The sequence below is a fragment of the Excalfactoria chinensis genome, chromosome 11, assembly GCF_039878825.1.
Source record: "Excalfactoria chinensis isolate bCotChi1 chromosome 11, bCotChi1.hap2, whole genome shotgun sequence".
Lineage (NCBI taxonomy): Eukaryota > Metazoa > Chordata > Aves > Galliformes > Phasianidae > Excalfactoria > Excalfactoria chinensis.
In genome coordinates, this window is record NC_092835.1 from 3,435,849 (window position 1) to 3,451,248 (window position 15,400).

Here is a 15,400-nt window from a genome sequence, read left to right on the forward strand (position 1 = left end):
CAAAATAGTAGTTATATTCAAAACCAAGTCACAATGTATATGTGTATATAGAAAGATGTATCTATAGGAAAATCAGTGTGTCACATAAAGCGACAATGCTGTCGGTTTCAAACCTTCATCTCTTTTTCCTATACTGACAAAGCCAGATTTCTAAGAATAAAAATATCTTTTACTATCATTGCCTGAAATGAATTTATAAACATTCCCAAATTCCCATAGCAGCAGACATTGTCTAACAATAGATATAGGAGCTAAGTAGGAACTCAAGGTTTTTACACACTTGCTAGAGGAAACTCTTCGGACAAACAGGAAATAATCAATACATGTCTTCTTTTGAAAGGAAGGTTTGGAAATTCAAGTAAACACTACTCTGAAGGCATGAACTGTTTTCACTACTGATGAGCTCGATTCGTTTCTAGTTGTAAATACACTGTGTTGTCCTAACGGGTTTGTTAATTACATTCAAGAAGGTTAAAATAATGCAGTATTTTAAATATATTTCAACCACAGGTTGACAGGAAACACTTTTCACAGATCTGAAAGGCTGATCCAAAGGGCAATTCTAAGGCCATTTAGTCAGCACATACATAGGAAAGGTTTGGATCAGGCTCATTGTACTTTTCAGGAGAGCGTAATGATACTGCTAAAGCGAGCAATTACAGCTACTGCAATTGATTAGTGAAAAGTAATATTCCTATTGGCAAAACTGTCTTTGTTTCTTATTTATTCCTTTTTCTTTGTTTTTATCATCTTCCTCCTTTCTTTTTTAATGTTATTCAATATGCATTTATGAAAGAAGCAATTATTCAAGTAAAATTGCAGCAATTCATTTCAAAATAATCTGTTGTCAAACTGTTAAAATTAGGCAAGTAAAAAATACATAAAAAGTACATGTGAAAAGAATGTCTTTAGAGAGTTCCCTTTTCTACTCAAATTGCCTGGAAATCAGCATTTCTAGGGCTTACTAATCATCTTTTGGGAATATTCCTTAAAAACTGCAGAGCTTCAAGAAACATTTGTAATAAAATCCAAACGAGTTGTTATTAGGTAGAACTTCTGGTCTTTAATTTTCTACAGATGCCAGATGTAAGAACTGCACGCTAATAAGTGCGAGAAGGCTAATAAGGTAGGTGAGAGAAAGGAATACTATGGGAAGGGCAGGAAACTAGGTGCACGCTTTGCCTGAAACAAGAAATTCCTCTCCTCCCCACCATCTTCAGTGCTGTTCAATGGAATTCAACTCACAAGGAAAAAGACTTTCCTTGAAAAATTTCACCTGCAAGTTGAATTTAAAGCTTTTCAGACCATAGTTTTCAATACAGATCTGACAATGCTATAGCTTTTTATACAGCTGAAGTACAGAAGCCAGGACAAAACATGTTGCTCTCATCCATGATGAGGCAAGATCTTACCTCCTTCTTGGTAAATTCTGGTGGGTGGTCATTTTTGTCATCAATAACAATAGTGGCAGTTGCAGTTCCAGTAAGTCCCACATCATGGCCGCCCATATCCTTGGCTTCAATAACCAGCTCATACTTCGGCGTTTCCATTGTCTGGAAAAATTACAGAAAAAAGTTAAGAAAACCTAACAGTTATCTATTGCTTTTATTTCACATGAAGATTTTAGTTTGGTCTGTCAAAGCATGGTATAGAAATGGATCTGGTGACACGGTTAACGCTTTACAAAAACATAAAGCTTTCTTGGAGCTTCAGCCACATCAACAGAATCCTTGTTTGGGATACATTATGAAGGAATACAGGTGAATGCTGGTAAGAAGTATATAATCTTTCGTTTAAGAAAGTTAGAAAAGAGAGAAGAAATATAATTGCTCTTTAAGAGAAAGCTTTCACTTCAACGCACTGGTATTTAGGAGCCTGTCTCATCCACATTATGATGAGCACATAATTAAATACTAATGCCACAATCTACATACTCATTCATTTTATTTTATTAAATCTAATTCATTCTGCATATTAGCATTTAGAATGGTAATCTAAGTTCGCTTCGTGGTAAAAAAAAATACAAGAAAGCTGCTTCTAAAACAGGCAACAACTATCTGATATTTTATGAAGTAATGTGATTTATATCTGTGTATCCAATTTCTCTACTATGGTTACTTATCTGACTTTCTACCTCTAGTAGAAAAAGACAGCACTAACAACACAGGTCTACAGGAAAAGCCATCTTGGTTCTATCTACTCTGAAAAACAGCTGTGACTTGGGGAAAAACAAGAAATTGCAGCTACTGCTCTGGAGTGGAAATGTTAAGAGCATTTGTAATTCACTCCTCTTACATCAGACATCAAGTACATCTGTTTGTTCACTGGACAGCTGAATATTAATACATCACATCAAAACTCATTACCAGCATCAGAATCTCCTCTCATGAAACACCCAGAGTTCTGATACAGATTTCAGTGGAGATGAGACTGGGCACCTAATTAAAATGATTATTTTCCCCATTTATATGGCTGCCTTACATGGAACCATCTGCCTAAAGACCATATGCGCTGTATCACTGATGGAGAACACAGATGGGAAGGTGCTGCAACCACCTTTAAAGCTATATGGTAAGAATATCACGTGCAGTGGATTTTTAAAGCTTTCAAGAAAAACAAATCTGGAACTCAGGAGAAAAGCTACGTAACAGCACCAGAAAGGGTGGTTCACTCAAGTGCTTTTTTATCCCCAGAGCAGCTCCTATCAGCCATCCATGCATACAAGAACCAAGGCTGCACAGCTTTGACATCACTCATCCCGTGTCCTTCAGGCAACACTACTGCAGAGAATTAACATGCAGAGAGGAAACTCGTGTGAAATTCCAGATAGCAACATTGATCTCTGTCTGCCATCCATACGCTGCCTGATGAAGCAGAACCAAAGAGGCTGGAACAGGGCTTACCCACTAGCAGAGAACATCTCACCATCTACAATTTAAAACAGGCTCAATTTTCAACCCATGCTTAGTGAAGCAGCTTCCCTAGGCCACATAATCTGCTTTATACCTCACGGATTCAAAAGCATTCACTAAATAGTACACTGTGTATTTTCCTGGGTACACACAACACCCTTCTTGGAGCACGTGTGAAAAAGGAGGCTCCAATTCCTGAGGCCAAGACAAAAGCAACCCAATCAGTTGCTCATCAGATCAACACGTCACGAATCAATATATGAAGCAATATATTTGCATGTAAAATCAGTGAGTCAAGCCAAAAGTCCTAAAAACATACAAACTCCTAATCAGGTGTCACTGCCACGTTGAGAAACCTAAGAAAAGTATTTCCTTACATTATTTCTTGAAATTCATCACAGAAGGCAGCAAACACAGAACAAGATTTTGATTTATATCATAGCATAAATATACATGAAGAAATATTAGTAATGTCTCCAACATAAATTCAGGTTATAAAGTGGAACAAGATTTACAGTTTTCATATGTTTCTTTTCTAAAATGTTTTCAATGTATTAAAAAAACTGTATGAAATTTCTCTCCCCTTCTCTAAATGTAACTTTTTCATTATTTTCATTAGAAATTATTATAATATGGAAAACTTGCAAAGCCATTTATCATTTCACGTTTATAAACGTCCCTGCTCAAAAGAAGCCCTCGTTTACTCATAAATTAGCCTTTTTTTTTTCCTTTGAAAACTGTCCCATTTTCTGTTGAAAGCAAGCCTATTTATGCTAGAAATTGTGTCTATTGCAGCAGAAATTTCTGTGACAGGAGTCCAATGCTTAAGCGTGCAATGGAATGTGGAAAACATTGAATTTTGAGTCGTATCACATATCGTTATGAATACTTCGCACTTTTCCTGCTATGCAGCACTTTTTACATCTAGTTCTGTCACCAAATATTTGCTTTGTTAGGGAAAGCAAATCCCAACACATCCAAACCCAAGAGTCTTGTTCCCATCAGACGCTCCCTTTATATAAGGAGATTGCAGTAGAAGATTTTTTAGCATATCTCACATTCCAGCCCAGTTACTTCAGCTCAGTCCCCAGCAGCTATCTGGATTTATGTAATGGACTGGTGCATCCTGAGGGGATGGCAGCAGGGATCTGAGGGGTCCGTGTCCAGCACAAGCTGTCCGGGCAACTCCTGGACACTGCCCACTCACAACACCTAGGTATTCCAGCTCAGAGTGATATTTCCCTACAGCCCCTTCTGTCCAGTGAGGAATGACAGCTTGGGGAAGAGAAACATGAGAGACGAACAACAGCCCCCATCCACTTCCTCATCACCATTCCTTCCCTCCTTGATCCCTGCTGCACTGTGAGTCTAGGGACAAGGGCAGCACACACCACTATTTGAGGACCACCCCACCAGAACATCGCCTGCCACCAGACCCAGACCTCCTGTTCCTCAAACCAGTGACCTGGTCCCTAAAAAACACTTCTGAAAAAACAAAAAACAATTAAGAAAACCCAACAATTCATTTGGATACCTTGGCATTAGGAACAAAAATATGCAACAACTCTCAAGGAAGTGGATCTACAGTTTAAAACAAATGATAGATGATTTTAATAAATGAACATTAAGTTGCTGTTTCTGTGCCATATTATTTATAGCTGTGACTTCGTGGAGGGTTGCACTGTTGAGAGAGTTTGTGTAATTACAGCAGGGGTCCCATTCCTATCCCCATAAATTCTCACTGAAGTCATTTAGCCACGGCAGGGGTGACACTGGCAAATAGTCTGAATTGCCAAGGAGGTGAGCCGTGTCAGGAGAACTCTTCTTTGAAGGCCCACACACTGCCAACATCACCAGTGCTAACATTTGTATCATGTCTCATTCCCTGCCACCCCAGCATCTCTGGTTCAGCCCTGGTAAGTAACATGAGAAAGGGCCTTTCTGGCATCTTACTTTCTGATTCCTGACAAAGCCAGCAGGATGTGATTTTAACAGCACAAAATAAACACTTCAGTGTGTCTAAGGGCAGTTAGAATAAACCAGATGATGAATAAGCATAGAATGGATCCAGTTAACAACTGTTTTCTGACAGTTTTGAGCTTTCAATGTGCATTTCCTAGCGAGACAGTAGGAAAACTATTAGTGACTTAAGAAATGCAAGCTCTCGGTAGTGCTTCACATCACCAGCATTTACAGTCCAAATCTTGGTATGGCAGAGGGGCAGAGGCAACCAAGAAAGGCTTCTACAGGTAAGGAAGTGCAATAGCTGAGGAAATGAATGTCTTCACTGAACATGTGAACGCTGGAGTCATTTCATTTAACTTTAAATATTCAAATGAAATATCAACTTTTTTGAGCATCACTGCCAGAGTCCAGGGATATAAGTCATTTCTGTATTTGACTTCACTGATGACTTCAGGAACACTATGCTCCCTAGTGAATGTATTGTGGTGCACAATTAAGTTTCATTTAAGATCTTAATGAGCTGATAAAGATCATGAAGTGCAGCACCCAAGTGAGAAACAGAAATCAAGGTCTGGTACTTTAATAAGGAAACACATCCAAGCAGTGCACAATTTGTTTATCTGCAATTCAATGGCCATGGTAACCTTTTTGTTTAGGTGTGGGAGAAATCAGAGAAAATGTAATTTGTCTACACAATCAAAAACAAATACATCAATTTTAATCTATCTCCTGAATTTAGGCTCTTAAGTAAAACAACATGTTTGTCAATGAATTAAAACTGCAACGTTGCATCATAGAATCACTCAGGTTGGAAAAGACCTCGAAGATCATCAAGTCCAAGTGAAGCCTAACCATAGTACCCTAAACTCTAACAACCCCCTGCTAAATCATATCTCTGAGCACCACATCCAAATGGTTTTAAACACATCCAGGGATGGTGACTCAACCACGTCCCTGGGGAGCCTATTCCAGTGTTTAACTACCCTTTCTGTAAAGAACTGTTTCCTAGTGTTTTCCATCAACTTCATTGGGGTTATGAACTCAGAAGGAACAGCCAAGGTGCTTATTTGAATGCTTAACATAGAATTCAAAAGTTTCGGTCAGACATTTTGTTTGAATATTAAGAAAAGTGGAATAGATAATAGTTTCACAAGAATGAAGAGTGTGAGAAAAGTCTTCTAACAAAGACCTCTTTCTGCCATTGGCACTTGGAGTACTTATGACTAAAACTAATCTATGAAATTGGCATATGGATTGCATGCGTATGAAAGACACTTCTGTCTGCCTGAAAATTGAAAGCCTGGTCCCTGTTAGAGTACTTCCAAGCACAGCGTGCATTGGGAATCCTATTTACTAAAATAATACTTTCTGTTTTTTCAATACAGCTACCTATTTTCAGGAGATAATATATTTTCTGGAAGGACGCTGTACTGCACATTTGGCAATCTATTTGTGAAGCTGAATCTAAACTAAGAAGAATGTGGATAAAGGCTTAATCTTCTATGTCATATGAAGATGGACTGGCTTCAGAATTTTAGGCTACATTAGTTTTTTGTTTCATCTGTAATTCAAAGAGGTTTCAACAGTCATTCAACCTATTTTCCTGTAGATGTTCACAACATTGTTTCTACTACTTGTATTTAAACTGTGTATATAGTAGTTGAAAAAGAATCATCTCAGCAAAAAATGTCATTTTTCCCTTTTGTATTTCTTGTATTTCAGTCAGCCACCAAACTCAGTATATTTTGCAGTTCCAGATTCAGGAAATGATTTCAGGTTGTGAATGAATCCCTGCATTATCTAAGCACCCATCTATAAACTGCAGATGGACACCAAAGCTCAGAAAGCAACTGGACGCCAGGAAACATCTCTTCAGTGCTTCCTCCTGCCTGGGTGTCCCTCACATTGTGCCTTTAGTCTTCATGCATGTTCAGAAAAGGGTACACACTGTCAGTCAAAACACCTAAGCCTTCATTTGGCAGTGCAGCGCTTCCCCTAAAAACAGAGCTGGAAAAGAAGAATTCCCAAATTCACACAAAATACCCTGTTGCTAAAAATCAAAACAAACCGTGCCTGGGAAACAAGCATGACACAGAATATTCAAAACACTCATAAGGGTTTCAAGTGCATTTTCTTACTACTTGTTGCCAATGAGAGTTGTGTACTATTTTGTGCCTATTTTCTATAACAATACAACAATACCACAACGCTTCTACTGTAATTATGTTTACAGACAACATACTCAGGCATATTAACATATTAGCAGTGTGCTACCATATCATAGTTTTCACTAATGCCTTTATAATATAGCCAGAAAGAAAAATCCTTTGAATTTAAATAATTTCAGTTCATGCTAAATAAATGCTTGTGTTCATTTAAGATGGTAATTGCATGTAGTGTGCACTGAATACATCCTATTAAGACATAATCAATCTCCTTGTTAAGTAACAATATCAACATTCCATCTAACATTGTTCCAGAGTATGCTGTCAGGATTTTGACAAATGTAGAATTAAAAAAAATAGAAAAGGAATAATGTGACTATTAACAGCTCTAACAGATATAATGCTTTTGTAATTATAATATTAGCTTTTATATTAAATGTCAATTGCCACAGTGTAAAAAGCACAGCATAGTCTGAGGCTTTGCATTCAGAGCTTGAATTACAGCTTGATGAAGTAAGAAAAAATGAAGTATGTAATGCAAATCCTCTTTAGCTCACCAATTTACAATTTTTTATACCAGAAAGGAAGTTCTACAGTTTAATCATTGTAATAAGGCACTCATGTTATGAAGAAAATCAATATCTGTTTACTACCCATAAGGAGAGAGAGTTCATAGGTATATCTGGAAGCAAAAGGAAGACTAAATTTTCTCTTTCAGCAGTTGTTGTAAACAAAGAAATTGTTTCCAAGTACGTGATAGAGATGGCTTCCTCAATCCAAGGCCAGAGAATAAAATGCTTGCGTTAAAACACCCCAGCAGATGAGGGAAGGGAGGTAAGACCCTGTTCTTGTGTACAAACAAGGACTTCAGCCTGGTTGTCTCACATGCTGAAGAACTGAACTTCAATCTGGCTTTCAGAAGCACTCAAAACAGCAACTCTTTGTGATTACATATATTTCATTCAATAATGTGGATTTTTTCTCTTCTCCCTCCAAACATCGTGTTTCAGAACACGCTCAATTTTGACAAATCAGCATATTCCCATAAAAACTGTTCCCCTGTAATACCCAATCAGCTCTATTTGCAGTGTTAGATATTTCATTTTAACAGTCACCATTTGCAATTCTAATAATCTGCAGACTAAAAGATATTTGCAAAAAAAAAAAGTTCAAATAATTTTAATCCATTAACATATTAGAGATGAACAATCTGTTTGCAGACAATTTGCGAAGAGAAAGAAGGGCAAAGCTGTTCTAATAAATTATTGCAAATTATTCTGTCATTCTAAGTCCCTGCCATAGGTTGAAATGAGTCTATTTAAACCCAAAGCATAAATGAAGAGGCCAGTTTCTCCAACACAGTAACTCATCAAGGTTATCAATACAGACAGCTTTTCAGATATTTCTATATGAAAAATACCTCTGCTAGGAGGATTCCCTAACACATACGAAGGGTGCAAAGGTCACACAATAAAGGTTGGTACACATAAACTATTTAAAACGTTGTTAAAACTGCTCTAACTTTAAGAGTTACCATGACCAGCCCTCAAATTGTTAAGCCTAAGATGACCCACAACCTGTTACATAAATAGCACAGCTACAATGACTTTCATTGACTGCCAAAGCTTATTCCTACATGTTTATTAATCTACTGTTCATGAACAACCACATACACACGCTTTCATGCCACAATATAAGGTGCTGCATTTATGGTAAAACTGGTAGGTTGCCACGGATTTGCACTTAGTTCTGTATCGTTTTGTATGCAAAAGTCTGCCTCCAAATCACCATTGCATCCATCAAGATTTTAAGTGCTCCCAAAACATACATTTGGAACAAAAAGCCAGCAACACCTCTCAATTTCTCCAAGTGAAGGTAATATAATATCTTCTTCCCTATTGCAAGTATAATCGCATTAGAATTTGGGAAACCTTGTTATCAGTGAACAGAAACAGAGCACTAGTGATTGTGTAACACAGACTAGGACCTAATGAAGTTCTAAGCATTTAACCCATGGAGGATAAACCAATTCATGATAGAAATATTTCATGCAACAGCAGTAACATGGGGCCGGTCAGCACTCCTCTCCATTCCCTGGAAACAAACTGCTTTCCTAAATTGTGTGGACAGTGGCCAATGTCAGTTATCACCGATCTTGTCGGTAAACATACATCATGCTCCTGCAGCAGGAAACAGAGGAATTCTTCACTGAGCAAAACAAAAGGATCTGTGAAGCATGCTTATCAGTACTTGAATTTGGTCCTCCTTGAATCTGAATCAAGTTTAAGAAGCCCTTAAGTACTTCCTGCAGGCTTAGAAGGAGGATACTCAATGGTTCCAGGAGATAAATATTACCTTTCACAGAATTATGTCCCATAAAAGGCATCTCCAAAGCAGAATGGAAAAAAAACTAGATGTTTCTTTTTGACTATAACCTTTAAGTTCATAACCTGTCAAGAAGGGTATCTGAATAAGGCAGAGGGAACATTTGAAGCAGTTCAGCCAAATTGCAGCACATTTCTTTCCTCGCAAAGTTAACCCCAAACCAAGCAACACACCAATAACACAGCATAAGTCCTGAATGCTATGCGCCTTTATACTCCTGAACTGTACTTATTAGCACACATTTCTGCAGGATACTAAATGAAACGTAATGCTGATTACCTTATGATTCATCACCATCAGTCTATCGTCTTGCAAAGATGAAATCAGATTAACAAAGTTTATCCCACTGAGATCTGCCTGGATGCCAATACAACACTTGCGCTAATTTACCTCTTTGTTCCAAGACATCACAGATCAACACAGTGCCCTCCTTCACTTTTTCATCAAACATCAAGTCCTAGATGGATAATTCAGGCAAATCAAGTTTATTTAACAGCAACCAGCAGACAATAACAAGCCCAGGAAAGCTGCCTGGCTGTGTGTGCAGGGTTTGTGTACACTGTCGTGCCCGTGAGGATTAGGAAACAGCTTCTGGGGTGAATTACTCTATAGTTCACAGTTACTACACCTCTGTTTGCACCATGGTGAGCTCTTGGAATCTGGCACCTAGATTTCTTTCAGCCAAAACCCAACTGCAGAGTAAGCCCTGCGATTCACCCAACACACTGCAAACACAGTGTGACTCAGTTCTGAGTACTAGAGTGTGATGTGAAAGACTGCAGCATGCAGTATGGAGGTCAGTCCATTAGCATCAGCTGTTTTGCTCTACAGATCTGCTTTTTTTCTGGCCTACTCTGTTTGCTAGCACAGAAAGAACCTTCCAGTCCACAATAAACAAGACTGTTAGCCTTCACCAGCCAGTGACAGCAACCTCATAAGCCAGAGGCAAAACAAGGAGACGGAAGAGGGGACAAGAACCAAAAGATCCCATGAAGTTCCAAGGGCTGTGACACAACCGGGTTATGGCAGTCATCTGGTAAGTCTGAACCACCCAACAAACTATGTGACAGTAACTGCTGCAGGGCTTTTTAAGTAGGTGCTTCATCCTTATCCGCAAGCAGCACTCAGATCTACAAGCTTAACGTGTTTCCTGTACTCAGTTTATCCAGAAGAATGTGAACTAGAATGTGTGTTAAGGTCTGTGGCTGATCACTGGGAAGCAGCTTTCTTGACAATCTTTGCACAGCAGTTTTCTTTCAGTTTCAATTTATAATCATCTAAACCAATATTCTCCATCTAGGTAATAAAAGATAATAAGTTTTATGATACCTCCCTAATGCCAAGTCTTTACATAATCTGTTATCAAATGAATCAAAATGAAGCTTACTGGGTTAACATCAGAAACCACATTCTTACAAATTAGGAACACTTAGGCTGTATTTCCCTCCATAAACATTCCAATTTCCACAACAGCAAGCAATGCTATAAAGGTCAGGATGGAAATTGTGTTCCCGCTGTGTAATCTGCTTTGCAGATTTGTACTGGTGGTCAAAATGCCCAGAAAACTCAATTACTGACTTGCTATGACAACCATACATCAGCAGGTCTAGATGGACAGAGGTTATTTCTAAAATTACTACCCTAATGCAAAAAGCATATTCTGTGATTCCAGTCGTACAACCTTTGCCTGATGTTTATATTGTTAAATATTAATGGAAGCACTGCCTATTATTTCAGGCATATTATCAGGAACATAATATTCTAGTTAAATAGGTACATTCTAAGTTGGAGGGTAAAAAAAAAACAACAACCCTCCACATCTGAGGAATTTAAATGCAATATTTCAATCAGAATAGTGACCAAATGTTAATTTTAATCATAATTATCATTTTCCCCTTAACTTTAATTTTTTATGCAAATCTTCTTTTACTTTAGTGTTCTACTGCCAGTAATAATTCCAGGTACATTCTGAAGTAAAGGAACCTGTTGAGAGTGTAATGAATCAGCAAATGATACCAGTTTCGCCCATGGACAAAAACAATTCTAGTGACAGCATTTATACTCTCGTTGGGTTATACCTACAGAATATAAATTGATCTAATTTTAAATCATCCAAGGGAAAATGGTGTAAAACGGATTTCAATTACACTATTGCTGTTTTACAAAATGGCTTACCACACTATGGGGTGAAAAAACTGCCCCTCCAGAGGATTTACTTCCTGATGAAAGGAGCAACAACAGAATTTTCCATTCAATATTTCTCCAATTCCATTCTTTTCTTACTTAGTCCTCAGCATTTTGTTTTATCAGCTTTCTTGATAAAAACAATTACATTTCTTATTTAGAACTTCTACTTTTCCACTTTGATTAGTAAGTTTTCTTTTTGTTAACCTTTCATAATGCTACTTATACCTTCCAAAAGCATACAAAATCAAATCAGCCACCCCCCCCCCTCAACTCCCTCCCATCAGATGCTGTTTCCTTGTAATCACACCAAATTCCTATGTAATTAGCACTTTCAGACTACACCTCTGGTACTCTTCCACTGCTTTGTGCATGTTGTTTTTGATAAATAAGGATTCTAGCTGCTAAGGTTTGTGCCTCTTATATAGGTTTACGTCCCTGTACCAGAACTGCATGCAGCTTATTCCTGTAAATCAATCAATGGCTCTTCCCATTAAGAATGTAAAAGATTTCTAATTCATACATTTTATTAGCATACCAAGATAACTATCTACTTATGGCACGAATTTAATGTGTCACCCAGGGAAAATCAGTAGAAAAATATAAATAAAATGTGGGAAGATGGTGCATGCAAAAGAATTATGTTCTCAAGGGCTTTGGGAGACTGAATAAATGCACAGCTTTTTGCTTAAATAGAAAGTCTCACAAAAAGGAATACTAACCAGAACCCTAGCAGATACTTGACACAAACTGCAGTACACAGTGCTCAAACAATAAGAAATAATAGAGGACAAACTTGACTCCCTTCCTGTACAGCCAAGCAGCTGCATGTTCTTTTATGTATGTTCTTAGTAGCATAATTTTCAGGCACAAAATCTTGCTTAAGATTGCGTCAGTATAATAAAGTTTTCTTTTAGGAAATACATTATATTTTACTTATTTATTATATTCTACTTATTATTATTAGTTTGCCTGAACTAAGGGCATTCTCGGCAAGTAAGTATTTGTCTAATTTTGCTTCTTTGCCCCACACAGCATCACAATAAAACCAGCATATCCTTGAAGATCTATGAACCTGGCCTTCCCATCCTAGGAGATACTCTGCCAAGAGGTCTGCAATGGGGCAAAATCTTTAAGCGTTTGAGCATTTAAGGCACAATTACTGCACCAAAGATCCAAAGAAGTCTCATGCTCTCCATTTTTATAATGAGACATTCAGTTAACACTTTTAATAATGCCCTATTGTAACTACCTAAATCATACACAAAGTAACTTGGCAAAATATATGGATTTGTTATAAGATTCAGTGTGTTGAGATTACAAAGCAGGTGTACTAAATAGTATATGAAAATATCCTACATTCATGCCATACAACGCTGGAAATAATCAGGAGGCCTGGCTTCATATACAATATTCCTTCATGAGAAGTCCCCAAAATGCAGTGTAAATTAAATTTAGGTGATTTGTTGAATTAAGAGAGAAATAAAGGCAAGAGTTGAAGAATAAGAGAAATCTACTGCGTTGCTGATGTTGTTTAAATCAAGGAAGAACAAACTACAATTAAGTGAATGATTTCTACAAGACTGGAGAGACAGAGGTCAACATCAGAAGTAGGTTATGAGGGATATGGAAGCAACCAGAGCTCAGGGAACAAAGATGGAGTGTGTTTGTAAAGGGTTTTGTAAACCTGAAGTGCCATTTCCAGGCAGTTCTTGTACACTAAGAGCAATAAAGCCAACAAAAGAGGGGATGGGAGGCACAGCTAGCAGGAAAAAAAAAAAAAAAAAGAATACTTGTCTCCCCTGAAGAACTGGAGGAGACAAGTGAACCATCATTAAAGGACACTTCAAGGCTAGAAAATGCTAAACCATAACTGTAGATACAAGAAGCACTACCATACTTGGATGGGAAGTACTGTGCCACAGGGAGTGTTTTCAAACTCAAAGCCCTGTGCTGCTCCCACTATACTTGCTATGAAGGTGAAGGATTAGTGGTCTGCTTCTAGTCCAGCAGCATGTTACACCCCAGGTGTCTACAAGCATGCTCTTAACCTGTTCCTTTCAGTTACCTCAGCCAAATCTCCATCTATTGCTCTGAAGAGGTACATGTGCAGCGCCTGCATACTCCCACATGCGTGGAGGCCTGATCCAAGTAGCATGGGCTGCTGAAAGGATCCATACAACCTTGTGTTCCCCAGCAGGGTATTTTAGCATATCTCATACGGTAGAAGACAAATACAGAGCTACAGTGCAGATGAATTCTGGCCAAGCTCCAAATGTTTTGATAAGCAGGTTTGCCCTCAAGCAAGGCGAGAGCTTTTAATAGCATGAAACAAACTGGGTCAAAAGCCTTTCGGTGCACTGCATCTTAGACACATGTAGATAAGTGTAATTTTGTATTACTGTCAGACATCTCATAAAGATTTGTGATAATGCCAAATAAATGACTGAGGCACCTTTTCGGTTCTCTCCAGATTAGCATTTTTCTGTGTCTAGAATGAATACAAGGGGAATGCATGAAATCCTCAATCCATATTTATGGATGCTGCCCTTCAACAGCTTTTGGAACCAATGATAGATTTGATGAGACCAATCAGATCAAGATCTATTCCTGACATTTCTGCAGGTCAGAGATTACATGAAACAGACTGGAATCCTCTGCAACTTTTACCAAAACTAAGAAACTCTTACATAATTAACTTATCAGATTAAATCTCTTACCCAAACCAACAAACAAGTCAGAGCTATGGGAGCAGGTTCACATCCTGGAACTACTTCAAAATAGTTTTGTAAAAAGAAATATAAATTTGGCATGGCAACTGTAAATCTAATAGGATTTAAATATAATTTTTTATTGAGTACTAAAAATAGACTGTGTAATTGTAATGACAATTCAAGCTTAACAAGAGTAAAACAGCAATAAAAGTCTTACAAGGAACATCCCTCTATTTCTCTCCCCCCGCCTCTCTCAATGGAAAGGTCTCAAACTATGATTTAATACAATTTCATTATTTGAACTGAGATTAACAAATATTAGTCTCATTATAAATTTTAATGCTATTTGCATAAACGTTATTGAGAGAAGAAGAAAAGGAAAAGAGAATTTTCAAATTCATAAGAAACAAATGCAAGATAGTGTTTAATTTTCTATTGCCTTAAAAACCTACCTAGGTCATTGAGTTAAACAATTTTCTAGAGGTAAAAAAAAGTCTGAGTTAACACTGCAAGAAGCAGAGCTGATTGGAAGGCAGACTAGAAGGTAGGTAGTGAAATATATAGCTTAATAAATAGATGGAGACAACACTCTAAAATGACTGCCTTTTCAAATGTTCAGTGCCTGATAAGATCCTGACCATCAAAGGAGTAAAAGAACTAGTTGTGGAAATCTAACCTAGAGTTTGTATTAATTAGGTACTAATTTATTAAAGCAGATTGCGTTCAGATAAAAGTAAAACAGAAAAAAAATCAACATCTCTATTTTTCTCCCAGAGAATTTAAAGGCAGGAATGGATTATCAATGCAGAGTTCAGTTGCCTTTCAGTATCCTGCCCCTATATGGCTTTGCCTTCTCTGCATCTATTCCAGTTTCAAAAATATTTCAAAGGCACTGAATGAGAAACTTGCACATTCAGCTGTGCTTCCTGTAGGAGGGGATCACAATGAGAGATAAAAATCAAGAAAGGTTTTCTCTCAGTGGGAGAGAAACTGTCTGCAGTTCACTGGGCTTGATGAGAAAATGCTGAATGAAACGCATGATTCTTGGCTAATAGTGATTTTTGCCACATAAGAA

General features: G+C 37.6%; 1 protein-coding gene across 3 annotated transcripts in view; it reads right to left on the minus strand.

The window, feature by feature from the left end:
* CDH13 (cadherin 13) overlaps positions 1–15,400 on the minus strand; it is a 398,606-nt gene that overhangs the window by 75,344 nt on the left and 307,862 nt on the right. For all 3 annotated transcript variants that reach the window (XM_072346191.1, XM_072346192.1, XM_072346190.1), the window contains one exon: positions 1,413–1,553. In XM_072346191.1, coding sequence (XP_072202292.1) covers positions 1,413–1,553 — 141 coding nt within the window. The remainder of the gene's footprint in view (positions 1–1,412; positions 1,554–15,400) is intronic.